Raw genomic sequence first — 15,371 nt, 5'->3', positions numbered from 1 at the left:
ATCAGTAAACACCTCACCATGAGGTAATTTGAGTGACATCTGCATAACAACAGCTATATCAGAGAAGGGAATGTGAACTCAAAGTCATTGTGAATTATTCAGGCAGGCATCCCTGTCTGACAAGCCCCAGGACTGCGTGGTGCCAGAGGAGGCAATGCCTCCCTCAGTGTCACCCCATGGTCCCTCTGCAAGGGGAGGGCTTTGAAGGTAGGTAATCTGTGCTTATTTGAAATAAATAAAGTCATTGCAGCTGCCTGGTTATTCTAGCTTTCCCATGAGGACATTTAGCACTCTTCACTCATTCTGGAACAGGAGGTGCAGAAGGATCTGCTGGGCACATTGAAAGGGATCCCTGCACTGCTGCTGTGCAGGGACATGGAGAGGGAAATCTCTGCCTGTCCCCAGCAGGCACAGCCATGGCTGAGATCTCAGCCAGTTTTTATCCTCTGAGCAGCCTGGCAGAAAGGACAGGGAAATTTAGCAGGGGAGAACTTCACTTTGGAAATGATCAAGGGCACAAAGACCTTTTGTCCTTGGGGGATTGCTTCCTATTAAATGCCTCTGCAGAGGTCAGGAAGACCCTGTTCTGACAGCTGGGGCCTCTTTAAAAGCCAACAGCCCCCCTGGATGGCATATGGAGAGTTATCCCAGGGAAGCACTGGGAATAGATGGAGTGAGCAGGGCCTGGGGTGCAGTGACCTGTACTGAAACAGCCCAGCAGGCAGCTGGCTGTGGCTGTGCAGCTCTGGGATCCAAAAGCAGCCAGCTAAGCAGGGCATTATTGCAGCTGACCGAGCAGAGGGAGGCCCCTGAGCTGTGCCAGAAGTTCACAGGTAATGAACTCACTCACCCACCCTGACACAGCTGCACACTCATGTGCAGGGCACTGCTGCTGCCCCAGCGAGGGAGGTGCTGAGACTGCTCTGTGTCTGCCCAAATACTGGGCAAAACATATTGTGTTCCCCAAAACAGGGCTCTCAGGGGCAAAATTGTGAAGTTTTGTCGCAGCAGACATTCCCAGTATCACACAAAGAGAGTTGGCACCTCCCCGGTGCAGTCACAAGCGTGAGGAGGAGGAGGAAGGCTGCTCAGAGCTGTCTCCTGGGCTGTGGCAGGACTGCTGCCATGGGCTGGCATGTGCCACACCACCACCCACCCCAGCAGGGTCACCAGGCTGACTCCAGGCAGGGATTTGGGGGGAAAAGCCCTCAGTGAGGTGCACCAGGGTATCATTTTTCTGTTGTTCGGGGCTTTGAATAAAAAACATTTACAAAAGAGCAGTGGAAGCTGTGCTCCAAGCCTGACCTCTGAGGCAGAGCTTTCTTTAGTTTTATTTCCTGTGGTGGGTGAGCTTGGAGGATGCACCTGGCAGGTGCTCACCAGTCACCTTTGCCAGGCAGCTCATTTTCACTACACATCCTTCAGCCCTTCCTTTTTTTACCTCTGATGGTGTGTTCCTTGGCTAAGGGGCACATGGGAAGCACTTGTAACCAATCTCAATTAGTTATTTGTTTTCAGATTGTCCATTTGAATCCCTTTTATGTCCAATGGCATTAGTGAGTGATTGCACTGGGCCTGTTTTATGCCTCCACGTCGCCATAAGTTATGCTGTGTGATGGTTTAATGTGCTGGAACTGCATGACAATCTCTGCCTTCCTGCCTGCTTCCATTTGGGAGCAATGCAAATCTGAATGGCAGCAGTTAAATACAGTTTGATAAATAATAATAGAAAAGTAGCACTAGATTATTATTCTACATTACTTCTTTGAAGGCAATTGCATCTGCCAGTTTACAATATATTATTTTTTTTCCCGAACAGCGGAGGAAACCTTGACAGGCAGAATTATCATTTCATTTCCAAACAGGAAAATACTGACAAGCTCTAAAGAATGGTTTTGAAGAGAAACATGGACACCTAAAGATGTAAACTGCAGTTGGATAAAGAAACCTCAAGGGTTGTTAGGTACAGGAGACTATTGACTGCAGTACTGTCTAAGCAACATTCTTGCTATAAAACCCCACACCATATGTGCTTTTCCTGGCTGTGACTCATCATCTAAATACAAATTCAATTCCAGTCTCAGGGAGTCTATGATTAAACATATTTTTTGCTGTTGCATCTACTGTGTTTATGTGTGATTTCACATCTGTCTTATCTCTATTTCTTTATCCTCAATAGCTAATGTAAGTTCTCTGGTTGACCTGACAGCTATATTTTTTTTCCTACGGGTGAGTGTGCACCTTGGTGGCTTCAGCTGAAAGGAGTGGTGGGTTTGCTAGAGGCCAAAGTGACGTTGATGTTGCTCACCTGCCATTTTGCAGACAGTGGAAGAGGAACTCCTCCCACGTGTCCTACTGTGTCCATGTTATGGTGGTGCCAGGGCTCAGAGCTGTGCTTCGAGTGCTGCCTGGATGATTCAAAAGAACCATAGCAGAAAGCACAGGAGATTTTGACCGGCCTCAGGTCTGTAAGTACATTTTAAACCCACAAAGTTTGAGTGTGTTTGAAATGTACTCAAGTATTTCCTTCTCCACCATTGTGTCCTCATGACCCATTGAATCATCAAAGGCTCGGAGATGAAAGAAGGACTTATGGTTTGAAAATGCAAAGGACTCTCTGCTGAAGGGGGAATGGTTTGTTGTATCTTCTTTTTCTTTTTTTCTTCTTCTTAATTTTTGTTTTTTAATCCCAGAACAAATAGCTCTGGTGGATAATTCTCTGTGAGGGCTTTCACTGTAATGAGTAACTGGGCTTCCAAAAAGCTGTTTTATGAATAAAGTAAATAAGCTCCCAATCAAAAAAACAGAAATCAATTGCAAAATCCCCATAGTGTTTCATGAGCTTTGAGTCACACTCAGGGCGGAAAATTGTCCAAACCAATAGCCTGTAGTGAATCAAAAGAGAGCATGGTCCTTTCAGATAATATTAACAGTGACTTTCTTCAGGCTATTTCCTACATGTGGTAATGTAAGACCTGTTACCCTATTCAGCTGGAGAAAAGACACCTCATACACCTGGATATCTTGTGGTGGCCTGAGATGGCACTGTCAGGTCAAATGCACCTCTGGGATAATTCTGCTGAGCCAAAGAGGCTGTACCAAAGAAGCGTTTACTGAGCTGGCACAAGTGTTTAATATTTGTATTTGCTGTAAGGGGTTTTCACCTTTTCAGAAATGGCTGTAATTTATTTTGGAGATGAAAAAGTTTGCACCAGGTCAGAGTGAATCTGTTGGAAAAGGACACCAGAGGACCTTTAAGCCTTTCTCTCCCATGAGATGGGTATGGAGGTGGAACTGCCCACCCTTTCTTTAGAGGCTGCATTGATGATTAAACATGAACTTCACATAAAAATGTATTATTTTCAACCTCAGAAATATTTACCAAAAAATCAGGGATCACGACCTACTGGACAAAAGGAAAACAGTGACAGCCCTGAAGGCTGGAGAGGACCGAGCCATCCTGCTGGGGCTGGCCATGATGGTGTGCTCCATCATGATGTACTTTCTGCTGGGAATCACCCTGCTGCGCTCCTACATGCAAAGGTAACCCCAGGGCTCTCCCTGCCCTCACGTCCCCAGCTGCCTGCATGTGGCTTGCTCTTTTGGCTCTTTTTATTAAAGGTTTATAATTGTTCATTTGGTCAGACAAACTCTGCACTTCCTTGCCCCGGTATAAATCAGGCACAGCCTCAGTGAAAGCAATTTGGGTAATACTGGCATAAAGTGAGGGAAGAATTAGGTCCCTGCTTGACAAAATCTCAATCCACAGGCTTCAGACTTGGCACTGTTTAACACCAGTATAATATCCATATCAGCTGGCCTGCAGTCTGCTGAACCATGTCAGCTTCTCAGGGGCTGCTGCTGCCAAGCCCAGACTCAGGACAAAAGATCAAAAAACATTTTGCAGCCCTGAGAAACAGTACACTTCCAAATGAAAGATGGAGAATTAATTTGGGAAGGAAATCAAGCTCTTTGTAGCATGTAGTTTTCCATGTTGGTTATTACTTTCATTTTAACAAGTGAAATCCTCATGAAAGATAGCAATTTGCTGAAAGCAAAAGACCATCTTCCATCATTCCTGCACTGCACTTAATTTTTCTGGGGCTGTCTCTGGCTTCCTCCTCTGCCACCAAGCAGAGAGCTTGGCCTGTGATTCATTAACAACATTTGTAATCAGTTTTCAAGCATCAGCCCTATTTAAAATCCAGCACAGACTGCAGCAAGACTGTCAGTGATGGGTTTTTTCCTGCCCTGATTGGTGGAGTTAAGAGAATGAAAAATGTGTAACTGGGGATCCAAATATCAGTCTGCCATGCCCCAAACCACACGAAGGCAGGGGGCACATACTGGAATATTTGGGTTAAACACCACAGGCTTCTTCTTCAGGCACATGCAAGAAGTGCCTGCAGTAACTGGTGTGAGCATCCTCAGTTATACTGGCGCACCTGCATGAGAATATTCCCTCTTGACCCTGCAGTGATGAGGAATACAGATGAGGATGAGCTGTATGATTTGCAAGCATGTTATTCATGTGATAAAGTTATTTGTCCCTTTTTAAATCAAGGCAACAATTCAATTTTGAAAGCTGAGATCAAGGCCTGTTAAGTATCCAAGAGCATTTGCTATTCCAAATTGCTCTCCCATATCTTTCAGCAATATCAGGGTCAATTGCAGAGGCTGCTAAGGTCAAAATTGCTCACGTGCAAAGAGTTGATTTATATTATAAGATATGTGAAAAAAAATTGCCAGATGATATCAAAACACCTCCAAAGTATCAACTGTTCCATCTTCACAAGTCTGTGGTAGGTAGGTGTCACTTTATTACCCCCTGCATGAATAAAACAGCAGCCAGAAAGGTGAAAGTGAGGAGAAGACAACCCAGGAGCCTTTGCTGTCACTTTTTTCCACACAGGCAGATTTCCTCAGGGGTTATTCTCCTTTACAGCAGTACCCCTCCAACAAATACTGCCTGGGAGGGTGAGAAAAACCCTTTCATTCCATTTCCCCCCAGAAAACATAGCATAATTTAATATAAATGTAAAACTGAATATACAAGCAGAATTACTGCTTAAGTAAAGCAGCAATAGAGTTAGGCAGAAATCTTTGATATCACTTTCTATGAAAAGCCCCTCACAGGTTTTTTGAGGGGCAAGCAGGGATCTTGCCCTTCGTGGTAGGGCAAGACCTTGGGGGTGAGCTGAGGGGCTGAGCACCATTAAAGGGAGCCCTGGGTGAAACCTTCCCCCAGCCCACAAAGGGCTTTCTGCAGAGCCCTCAGTGTGCCCTTTCTCCAAGGAAAACACAGCTGCAGATTTTTAAATACATGCCAGTGAACATTGCTAGTGCACAGCCAGGCTCCATCGTTCCAGTTTTAGCCTCTGGTGAATTGGAGATGAGATGAAATCCTCCAGAAAAGTTACAGCCACTGACTTAGAGAAAACTGAGCAAGCTGCCCCTAGGAAAAGCTTTCCCACAGGTAGGTCCCACTTGAGAGTTCCTATGTCTTCATGTTTGAGAATCATACCCTGCTAATTCAAAATTGTCCTCTCAACCTTTAAATTGGCCTGGACTTTGAGTTAACCCTCAAATCAAAATTGTCCTCACTTTAAACTGACCTGGACTTTGAGTTTTATCACTTTGAGTGATATTTGAGTTAACTCTCAAGTCCCAGCTCAGGGTGTCTGTCGTGCAGCACAGTGTGTGTTGTGCTCTCCCCAGCACAGGCTGCTCATTTTCCTCTCTCTCTGCTGACACCCTTTCAAATTCACCTTCTCCAGCATCAAAGTTCCAGTTCAGTTTCCATTTATACACAGGCATAAGTGAATAGGGTAATTTTGTAATTGATTTTGGGTAATTCTGTGCCCAAAGGCTAAACTTTGAGTACTCAGAATAAAACTGTCTGTGTGGTGTGGCATGAGACAGCCCAGGCTTTGCTGCAACACGTGGCCTCTCCTGCAAGATGCCCCCAGTACATCTCTGATGGGAATCCTGAGATGGCTTTAGTGCTTATTTGCCTATTCTTGCCATGCTCTAATGTCTCTTTTTTTTTTCCTGCTTAGTGTCTGGACAGAAGAGACTCAGTGCTCACTCCTCAATGCATCCATCACAGAAACCTTTAACTGCTCATTTAACTGCGGCCCAGAGTGCTGGAAAATCTCTCAGTACCCCTGCCTGCAGGTGTATGTTAATCTCACCTCTTCTGGCCAGAAGCTTCTACTCTACCACACCGAGGAAACAATGAAAATTAATTCTGAGGTAGGAGCACAGAATAAAATTTGTTCCTAAATGGGTTTCTGGAGGGCTTCTCATCTCATTACATCCATTCCTCACTTTAAAGCAATATAAGGTTGTTTCACAGAGCAGAGAAAGCAGAAATCAGTGCACAAACATGTCTGGAGAGGGGCAATTTTCTGCCTCCATCCATTCCAGGGGTGCTGTGCCCTGAGGGCTGGAGCCTCCCTCATCATTTTCAAGAGCTTTACACAATCAGTGGATCACTGAGCACTTGACACCTTGATATTCTCATGGAGCTGTGGACAAGTCACTTCCCACCCAGGAATGGCTCCCCATGACAGTGAACAGCCCTAGAAATGTGCAGGGAGCATCCATGTGGCAGTGAGAGTGGAAATGGCACCATTTCTGCAGGGCAGGCAGAAATGGGGAGGGAGGAGAGCCCATCTCCATCCCTGGTGACAAACCCTGAGCCTGAGCAGCCCCCTGAGCTCAGCTGGGCTGGGCTCCATCACTGCACTCCCCCTGCAAAGATCCTGAGAGTTTGCTGAGTGGGGAGTGCCAAGGTAAAAGCAGCAGCATGAACATAAAGTGCCTGGCTTTGGGGTGTGAATAAAATAAAGAGTTGCCCCATCTTTACAGCACAACTGCTCTGATTCCAGATGTTGGAATAGTGGAATTATTTTGAGCAAGCCTGAAGAATTACTGTCTCTGCTTCTGCAAGTACAGGTTCCAGTGTAACCCCATGCATGTGGGATAGAGAGAGCTCCTGTCTGGAGGCTGAAGGGAGCAGCAGATGCAGGGAATGCAGCAGCAGCACAGCTGTGCACCTGATATGGGCTGAGCATCACTCCCCACCTTCCACAGGGAAAGGAGAGATGGGAACAGGGAAATCTCCCTGTCCCCACCTTCCTTTCTTCATATTAACAACTCCTGTGTCCCTGAGAGCACAAACTGGAGGGAGGTGGGACACAGTGGGATCATTAGACTCATAAGTGCCAGATTTCCTTTAACTGCTTGGTTATCCAAGGTCACTGAACCCCAAACTTGGCAAAGCAGAGCCCCAGATCAGGCTGCTGACAAAGTAACCTATTGTGTTTTCTATTTATGGCAGCTGTTCAGTAGAACAAATTAATCCTGCATATTAAGATGAAGTGATATTAAAATCAATCAAAGTACGGCATGGTTGCACTAGGCTGCTTATTCTGCCGGATAATTAACTCTCATGGCTGAGAGGTGGAGTCCTCTGGCTCTGAGGTGTGAGATGGTGAAGAGTTCCCCCTTTTTCCCCTCCACTCTGGCATCAGTGCAGCAAGAGGCACTCACTGTCTGTGAAGCCTGAGGCAGGACAGACAGACCTCACTTCCTGCAGGGGTAAAAGCAAAACCGTGATGTTCATGCCTCAATTTGATTAAAAGAGATCAGATAAATCTCTGTGCTCCACTGATTCAAATAAATTGAGAGATTCAGCATAAATCTCCACATTCTTTTATTGATCATTTTTGCTTGCTGAAATGGACTTTGAAATTCTCCCAGATGCCACCTCCTCTTAATTTAGTGTAGGCACAGTTAATACTTCTCCAGCCCAAGGTTGTTTTACAGGTTAAGCTCTGCTCTCAGAAGGATTCCTAGGTTTTCCTGACATGCTGCTGGCTATGTGACCTGAATACAAAAGCAGTTCTGAGTGGAAGTTTGCAATGTCTGTAAAATACCTGTCTTCTTGCTCATGGCTCGGATCAGCAGAGTTTCCAAGCTCAAATCAGCACAACCAGCCTCAGCATTCCAGATGCGATTCCCCTCTTCCCTGGCCAGGGAGCATCCCCATGCAGCAGGAAAGCAGTCCTGAATGGGCTGGGTGATGCTCCAGCTGGGTGCTAAGCTGTCCCTCTCCATCCATTTACTCACATTTGTGTTCCCTGTCTTTGCTAAATTAACAAAAATAACCCCGTGCCTGGCTCACTGAGCTGTGACATTACTGGGGACAACACAGAGCACAGTCCTGACACTCCAAGACCAACACCAGTGACTTTCAAAAGGTGCCACCCCTCCAGCAACCTTTCTGCTTTGCTGAGCACCCACACACAGGGACAGAGCAGCACCTGGAGCTGCCTCTCTCTGTTCCCCACCAGCCAGCACGGACAGAGCAAAATCCACTTTGAGTTTAAATAATGCTTTATCCAGGAGAATTGCTGTCTAACCTGGCTGTCATCTCAGGAGGTGGAGTAAAGGAGCAGGAACAATTTATACTGAGATCTACAGCATGCTGCTGCCAGTCTCTGGTGGGAATCAGTGGGGAGTCAGTGGATATCTGTCAAGCTGCTCAAGTCTTTCCAAGGAAAGCACATAAGGATTTTTTCTGCCTTTTCATTGCTCTTGCTGTGCCTACTTTATCTCCAGCCTTTAGGACAAGCCCAGCCCCTTGTCAATACCACAGGCAAAACAGTTTAAATGCCTCCATGGCCACACTTTGCTTCCTCAGCTGCCAAAGGCTCTAACATCCTCTGCAAGAGGTGAATCAGCCACAGAGCCAGGCTGTCACCATGAGAAAGGGCTGTGGTAGTTAAAGCAATTAGAGAAGCCCCATTTTGATCTCATATTATGTAATTTTGACTCTTTTCATGTCATTGGAGCTGCTGCTGATTTGTATCGGCTCTCCATTAGTGAGATAACAAGAAGGATTTAATCACCAAAATCAGCTGTAACTGCCTGGGACTCAGAAATGGTTCTGTGGATTCTCAGGGTTTCTCACTGAACACTCAGGTGTTTACAAGCCAGGAAGGATTTTGTCTGGTGCAGGGAGGGAAAGCAGAGGTGTTCAGCTGTGGATTCCAGTAGGGAACGGAAAAATTCCATCTGGAAGAATCAATTCAGGCCAGCTCAGGTACAGAACTCCTCTTTCAATCCTTCTCCAAACTTGTTGCACTTTCCAAAAGAGGTGTAAATTGACATCCTGACCCCTTTCTCAAAAAGATTGCCACAGCACATCCTGTCTAAGTTTCCAGGCTCAGCTTGGACAGCAATCCCAGCCACAGACATGTGATAAGAGTTGTGTATTTCAATATGATGAGAGTTGTGTATTTCAGTATGATGAGAGTTGTGTATTTCACTGCCCAGCCTGAACTGGGGATTTTCTGGCAATAGCCTTTTTAGTGTTTCTTCATTGATTTAAGGGAAACTGCCTCCAGCTCGCCTGGAGAAGTTGTGTGACCTCCATCCCTGGAGATATTCATAACCTGACTGGACAAGTCCCTGAGCAGCTCTGCACTGAGCAGGGCACTGGAATGGATGTATCCAGAGGAGTTCAGGCAGGATACCTACCCAATGCTTTATATTAGGAAAGTAGAGATGAAAACATTAATCACAACTTCTATTTGTAACTGTCTGATAGATCCTTCTTGTGCTCAGATTGCAAGGGACACAAGAACCACCTTTCTCATGCTGTATCACAGAATCTTCACCTGAGGTAGAGCACCAGACATTGTTAACTCACAGATTTCCAGTGTTTGATAATGCAGAAGTGCTAAAAACCAGCATAGATATAATTGTCTACATGCACAGGTAGAGCATAACAATTGTGGATATAAAATTCCTTTCCAAGCATTGCAGAAAACGATTGAAAATTTAAACTATGGAAAACAAAGAAAATATCTCTACATCCTGTTATTGAGTCTTCTTGTTGTTTGCCAAACACCTATGAAACACAGCCCTGGGATCTCACTGGGAAAGTTGAGGTGTTGAAGGAGGCCAGGAGCACCCCACAAACAAAGTTTAATGTCCTTGTGCTGAGGATCAAAGCTAAGATCAAGATGTTTCCAGGGTCTCAGGAGAACCAGAGTGAGGCAGGGACCTCACAAAGGGCACACACACCTTGGAGAGCACCTGGGAGACCAAAGCCTGGAGAGTGACACGGCTTCAGCACAAGGAGTCTGGATGAGAGGCACAATAAACCAACTTCCCTGGCACAGCTGCACTCCACAGTCTCATGCTCCCAGGCCCTCCACCATGGGCAGCCCAACGCAGCTGGTGGTGTAGGGAACAGCCCAAGTTCTGCTTCAGGTCCCCTCTGAAAACACTTGGACTCACTGCAGTCTTGAGATATTTCTGCAAACATAGAGCCCATGAATCTTTCATCCTTTAGGCTTCTACATATCTTCTGTTCTCTGTCAATGGGAAGTTGTATTTTGCAAAAGTGGCCAAGTTCTCATTTAATCACCTCATTCAGGATACTTCATGGGAATTCCAGAAACAGAAATGAATAGCAAAAATATGACAAGAAAAAAAACCCAAATTCCCCCTAAAAAAACATAACACAAATCCATTTGAACTGGAAATACTGCTGTTATGACAGTAATAATTTACTAAGGGAAAATGAGGAATGCTTCACTGAGAAATTTCCCCTTCTTAGTAGATTATGATCTATTAAAGACTCATGGGCACTGGAAGAGGGCTCGTGACTTTGGACATTTAAGACAAATTTGGTCAGAGTACAAGAGAATATCCTATAGGGAGCAGACACGCACCAGCAGCAAGATGGATGAGATATTAATGCTCTGATATTTTTCATCTCTAATTTCTGGAGCTCTATGAAATATTCATAACGGCACTGTGGCCACGCTCCACCATTAACGCTCCAGTCTGCTAACGCCAGGCAATCTCTCTGCCATGCTTCAAATCATATTCTGTGTTAATAACTTGCCAATGAATCAATCAAATCCTATTATGAGGTTAATCCTTTGATCATAATTAGGACTAGAGATTTGTTGCAGTATGTTAAAAAAAGAATTCACAGCACGTCACGAAAAAGAACGGAGGGACGTTTATAAAGGATGTACATTAAAAGAGTAATAATCAAAACCCATGGGTCACATTATTTTAATCAAAACCATCTTCTTTCCTTTGCAAAACTCACTTTCTCATTAAATTATCTGGGGCTACTTTAGGTTCTCACCAGGACAAGCAGCCTGCTGGGTCCCCCCCCTGCATGTCCAAGGAGAAGTCAAGCAGCAGATTTCCACAATTATTCAAAATCCTATGCAGGTGTAGAAAACTTTCAGATTTGGTGGGTTGTAAGTGCATAGAAGAGAGAAGGAAGTGAAAGGCCCTGGGCTGCTCCCATCAATCAACGCCCAGACCAGCAGGAGCAACAGAAAGTTGAGGGGTTTCTGCTCTAGGTCCAAAATTGTCCAGATGCGGCCTCAGTCCTTGTGTCTGCCAACCACCTCACCAGCCCACACCAGCTCTTGGCAGGGAGTGCTCAGCAGAGCCTAAGGCCACTGTCCTACCCTTCCCATGGAATATCTTCAGTGCATGGACTCCATAAAGCTGTTTTTAAAATAATTTGCCTTTAGTGTTCTCTGGAGATCTAGGTTGCAACTCTGCTAGATAGAGCCACCCCCAAATCTTATTTCCTTTAGGACTAAAACTGAAAATCCAAGATCATCTCCAGAGAAAAAGGAGCTTATGCTGGGGTCAAAAGCAAAAGCCTCACTAAGAGCCACCCTGGCAACCAGATTGATCTTCAGCTAGAGGCTGAATGAAAATCCTATGGGCTGTCAGCAGGAAAACCTAGACCACTTGTTTGTCTCTAGCTGAGGTATTACTCCCATGAGAACATTTGTGTGGAGGTCTCTCCTCATCCCTCCCCACTCTGAGTGAACTCCTGTGCCCACTGTGATCACTTTGATCCAAGCCAAGTGAGAGCTAAACTACCAGATTTGTATTTACAGAAAGTCAATTACCCATCTAACTGCGAGCATATGTGTGCCACTTAAGATGAAGAGGCACTTCATCAGTTCTATTTTTGCATGTGTAAATTAGCAATAATAATATATTCACCTATCTCACAAGGCACCGTGCAGATTAAAGCATTAATGTTTGAACAGCACTTGGAGGTTCTCCAATGGGAAATTCTGTAGATGTGCAAAATATTGAGTTTTGCTGCAATAAATTCATTATTAGCGTAATAGTATTCCACTCTTGTTGTGAAAAGCATAATCATCTGGAGATTTCCCCACTTGCCACCTGCAAACAGACACTGCAACAGGTCTGGAGACATTTTTCTCCCTCTGCTTTCTCCCCAGTGCTCATACATCCCCAAGTGTGGGAAGAACTACGAGGAGTCCATGTCGCTGGTGAATGTGGTGATGGAAAACTTCAGGAAGTACCAGCGCTTCTCCTGCTTCTACGACCCCGAGGGCGTGCAGAAGAACGTGATCCTCACCAAACTGTACAGCTCCAACGTGCTCTTCCACTCCCTGGTGTGGCCCACCTGCATGATGATCGGCGGGGTGGCCATCGTGGCCATGGTAAAGCTGACTCAGTACCTTTCCCTGCTCTGCGAGAGAATCCAGAGGATCAGCAGATAGGAAAGGAGACTCCTCTGAAATTTAATACTGTTTTTTCTCATTCTTCACCAAAGAACCTTAAGTTTGTAATGTGCAAGTCTGGTATAAGTTCCTTACTATATTCTTCTAAGTAGAGCAATAATGCAAAAGCTGTTCTATATGCAAACATGATGTTATTATTATGCAGACGACTGAAGAAGTTCCTGTTTTGTGTTGACCGTCTCTATGATCTTGGTTTTTTTGCTGGGATTAGTACTTTCTTTTCTACAGCCAAGATAGGGCTCAGTGTGACCATTGGCCAAGCTTTAGTCAGTTGATGTTTTTGGTGTAAAAGATTCTGGGCACATTCACTGCTGGACAAAGGGCAGCCGACCACCTGTGCATCATTGAGGTCTCACACCTGGCTCAGCCCATTGGATGGATTTGTGGCTTTGGCTTTTTTAATACTGACTGCAGAGTGAAAAAGCATTGATAAGGGTTTTTTTAATGGTAAGATGGCACAAAAACAGTGTATTTTGAGGTCGGGTTGGGATAAGCATACAGTATTTTCAGCCTCAGTAGGAATTGGTGATGCTTTGTGTTTGCTCCCTCAGTTCAGAAGTCAATTGTACCCTATGGTGTTTGTAAGGTCTTTTGGAAAACACTTTGGAGTTTTATTTTGTGTAGTGCTATAATTTTCTTCTGTCATATCAACATAAGTTTTGTCACTTGCAGAAGCTGTAGCCAAAAAAGCAAAAAACACCTTGTTCCATTTTGTATTCTAGTCTGAGCCCTATTGGAGGTGGGACCAGAACTCCTTCTGTAAAGGTTTATTATTCATTTGTCTTGTATTTGCTACCATATCACTGTAAAAAAAAAAAATAACACTATCAGCTATTTTTTCATTTTTTACTTCCAACTATTTTAGATTTTTTTACTTGATATATATACAGATATATATATATATATATAAAGAAAAAGCTATATTATATCTAGTTGTGTATTGAAACTTGTTTAGGGGGGTATTTTCCTTTGTTTTTACCCACTGGAAAATGAACAGTACAATTCATGTATTTGTAACCTTCATCCTTGGATAATATCATAACACAGAGAAGCAGCACTGCAGGATCTAATCCAATATTCATGATGTTGTTTCAGTCAAAGGTCTCTGTTGCTGTGACATGGGAAATGACAAAAATCTTATCCAATTCTATGGCTCTATTAACTGAATCGTTAGATAATCATCATAACACATTTGGAAATCTCTCCTGACCTTAACTCACCATGCAGTGCTGGCTGACATGAATTATGATTTACAAGACCCAGGTGCAATGATTTATTGGAAAAACCAAGAATCTGGCTAAGTTGTTGCCCTATCTGTCAAACATTTACCACAGTATACTTGCCAGTTTAATTTCATACACACTGGAGTCACAATTTCTGCATAATTTATTTTTATTCCCTTATAGAAAACATTCCTTCCTATGTTTTAAAGACACCTCTCTCAGTTCCTCATGTTGTACCCAGCCTGAAGGACAAACACAAGGCACATCCTGGGAGGAATCCTGTGAACTCATTATCCAATAGCTCAAATAAACTATATACAGGCCTACTCAAACCAAGAAAATAACATTTTTCCCTTCAAAAAGACTGCAAATCAAGTATTCTGCCTAGTTCATCTATATATATATATATAAAGTACCTTTCCTCATCATAGCATTAAAAATTTCAAGATGTTACAAAACAAGTCATGCAAGTGTAATGTGAGCTGTAAAAAAAAAAAAAGTTCTCAGCAGTGAAAATAAACCTGCAATCTTGTAATCAGTAGTATAATTTTCCTTAGGTAATTAAATTCCTGGAGGGTGGGGGGATAATGAAGGTTCCAAAAATATGTAATAAAAATATTCAATTAAATCTTCCAGATTTCAGTATCTGCTGCCTTCGGATCAGGCTTGTTTCATCAAACTGCTTTCTATAGCTTCCATTACCAAGAAAAGAGGATTGCTGGTGCACCAGGGAATTCAGAAATGTTCATTTCCAAAAACTGTGTTTTGATCAATATGTTGGAATTGCAGGAGCTGGCGCTGGGAGATCTGGGAACCTCAGCACCAGTGGGGCTGGACTGTGCTGCCAAGCACAATTCCCAAATCAGGAATGCTGCACAGCTTTTCCACACCACCAGCAGCCCTTGTGCTGGCCATTTGCACAATGGTTTAGGTGCCCTGTGACATTTTGGGTGCCTGTGTTTGTGTATTTTCCCTGGGTGGCAGGGAAGCTGATTGTTCCTGACATTTACACATCAAACACTGCTTTCAACTTCTCATGCCATAAAACATTTCACCAGAGCTCCTGTGGGTGAAACATCTTGCTGCTGTTGTGGGCTATAATCATTTTGTTGACATTAAGGGAGAGATCTGTGGGATAGCAAAACAACTTGAGTAATTGGATGGAGTGAGGTAAAACAATAATTTTGAAGGGAATTATCCATCTGATCCCTGGCACTGTTAACCCCCTACTGCAGTGTTTGCACTGGAAATGGGATTTTTTGACAACTCCTGCTGCCCCAAAGAGAGGTGGTGTTTCAGCAGGGATGTTAGTCTGTCCTATTTCTTTCCCTCCTCTATTTTAATATCATGTTTTTCCCTGCAAAAGGCGTTGATGTTCCTGTAAGCAGCTCAAATGCATGAGAAATACATGTCATGCAATTCAGCAGCCAGGCAAACCAACCCTTGCCTCTAACACTGGTTCTGTCTCTTCCCAGCACAAACAGTTCCACTCTTGATGTCCCAGCTGGGCATTTGGGACAGCAGGGTCAAA

The 15,371-nt window shown here is 44.2% G+C and overlaps 1 protein-coding gene across 3 annotated transcripts in view; it reads left to right on the top strand.

The window, feature by feature from the left end:
• LOC131562501 (calcium-activated potassium channel subunit beta-2) overlaps positions 1 to 14,389 on the top strand; it is a 137,904-nt gene extending 123,515 nt beyond the window's left edge. For all 3 annotated transcript variants that reach the window (XM_058812275.1, XM_058812276.1, XM_058812277.1), the window contains exons 3-5: positions 3,373 to 3,543; positions 6,060 to 6,255; positions 12,312 to 14,389. In XM_058812275.1, the coding sequence (XP_058668258.1) occupies positions 3,373 to 3,543; positions 6,060 to 6,255; positions 12,312 to 12,596 (652 nt within the window). In that variant the 3' untranslated portion in view covers positions 12,597 to 14,389. The remainder of the gene's footprint in view (positions 1 to 3,372; positions 3,544 to 6,059; positions 6,256 to 12,311) is intronic.
• Positions 14,390 to 15,371: the final 982 nt, after the last annotated feature.

The sequence above is a fragment of the Ammospiza caudacuta genome, chromosome 11, assembly GCF_027887145.1.
Source record: "Ammospiza caudacuta isolate bAmmCau1 chromosome 11, bAmmCau1.pri, whole genome shotgun sequence".
In the NCBI taxonomy this organism is placed as follows: domain Eukaryota; kingdom Metazoa; phylum Chordata; class Aves; order Passeriformes; family Passerellidae; genus Ammospiza; species Ammospiza caudacuta.
This window is presented reverse-complemented; position numbering and strand designations above follow the sequence as displayed.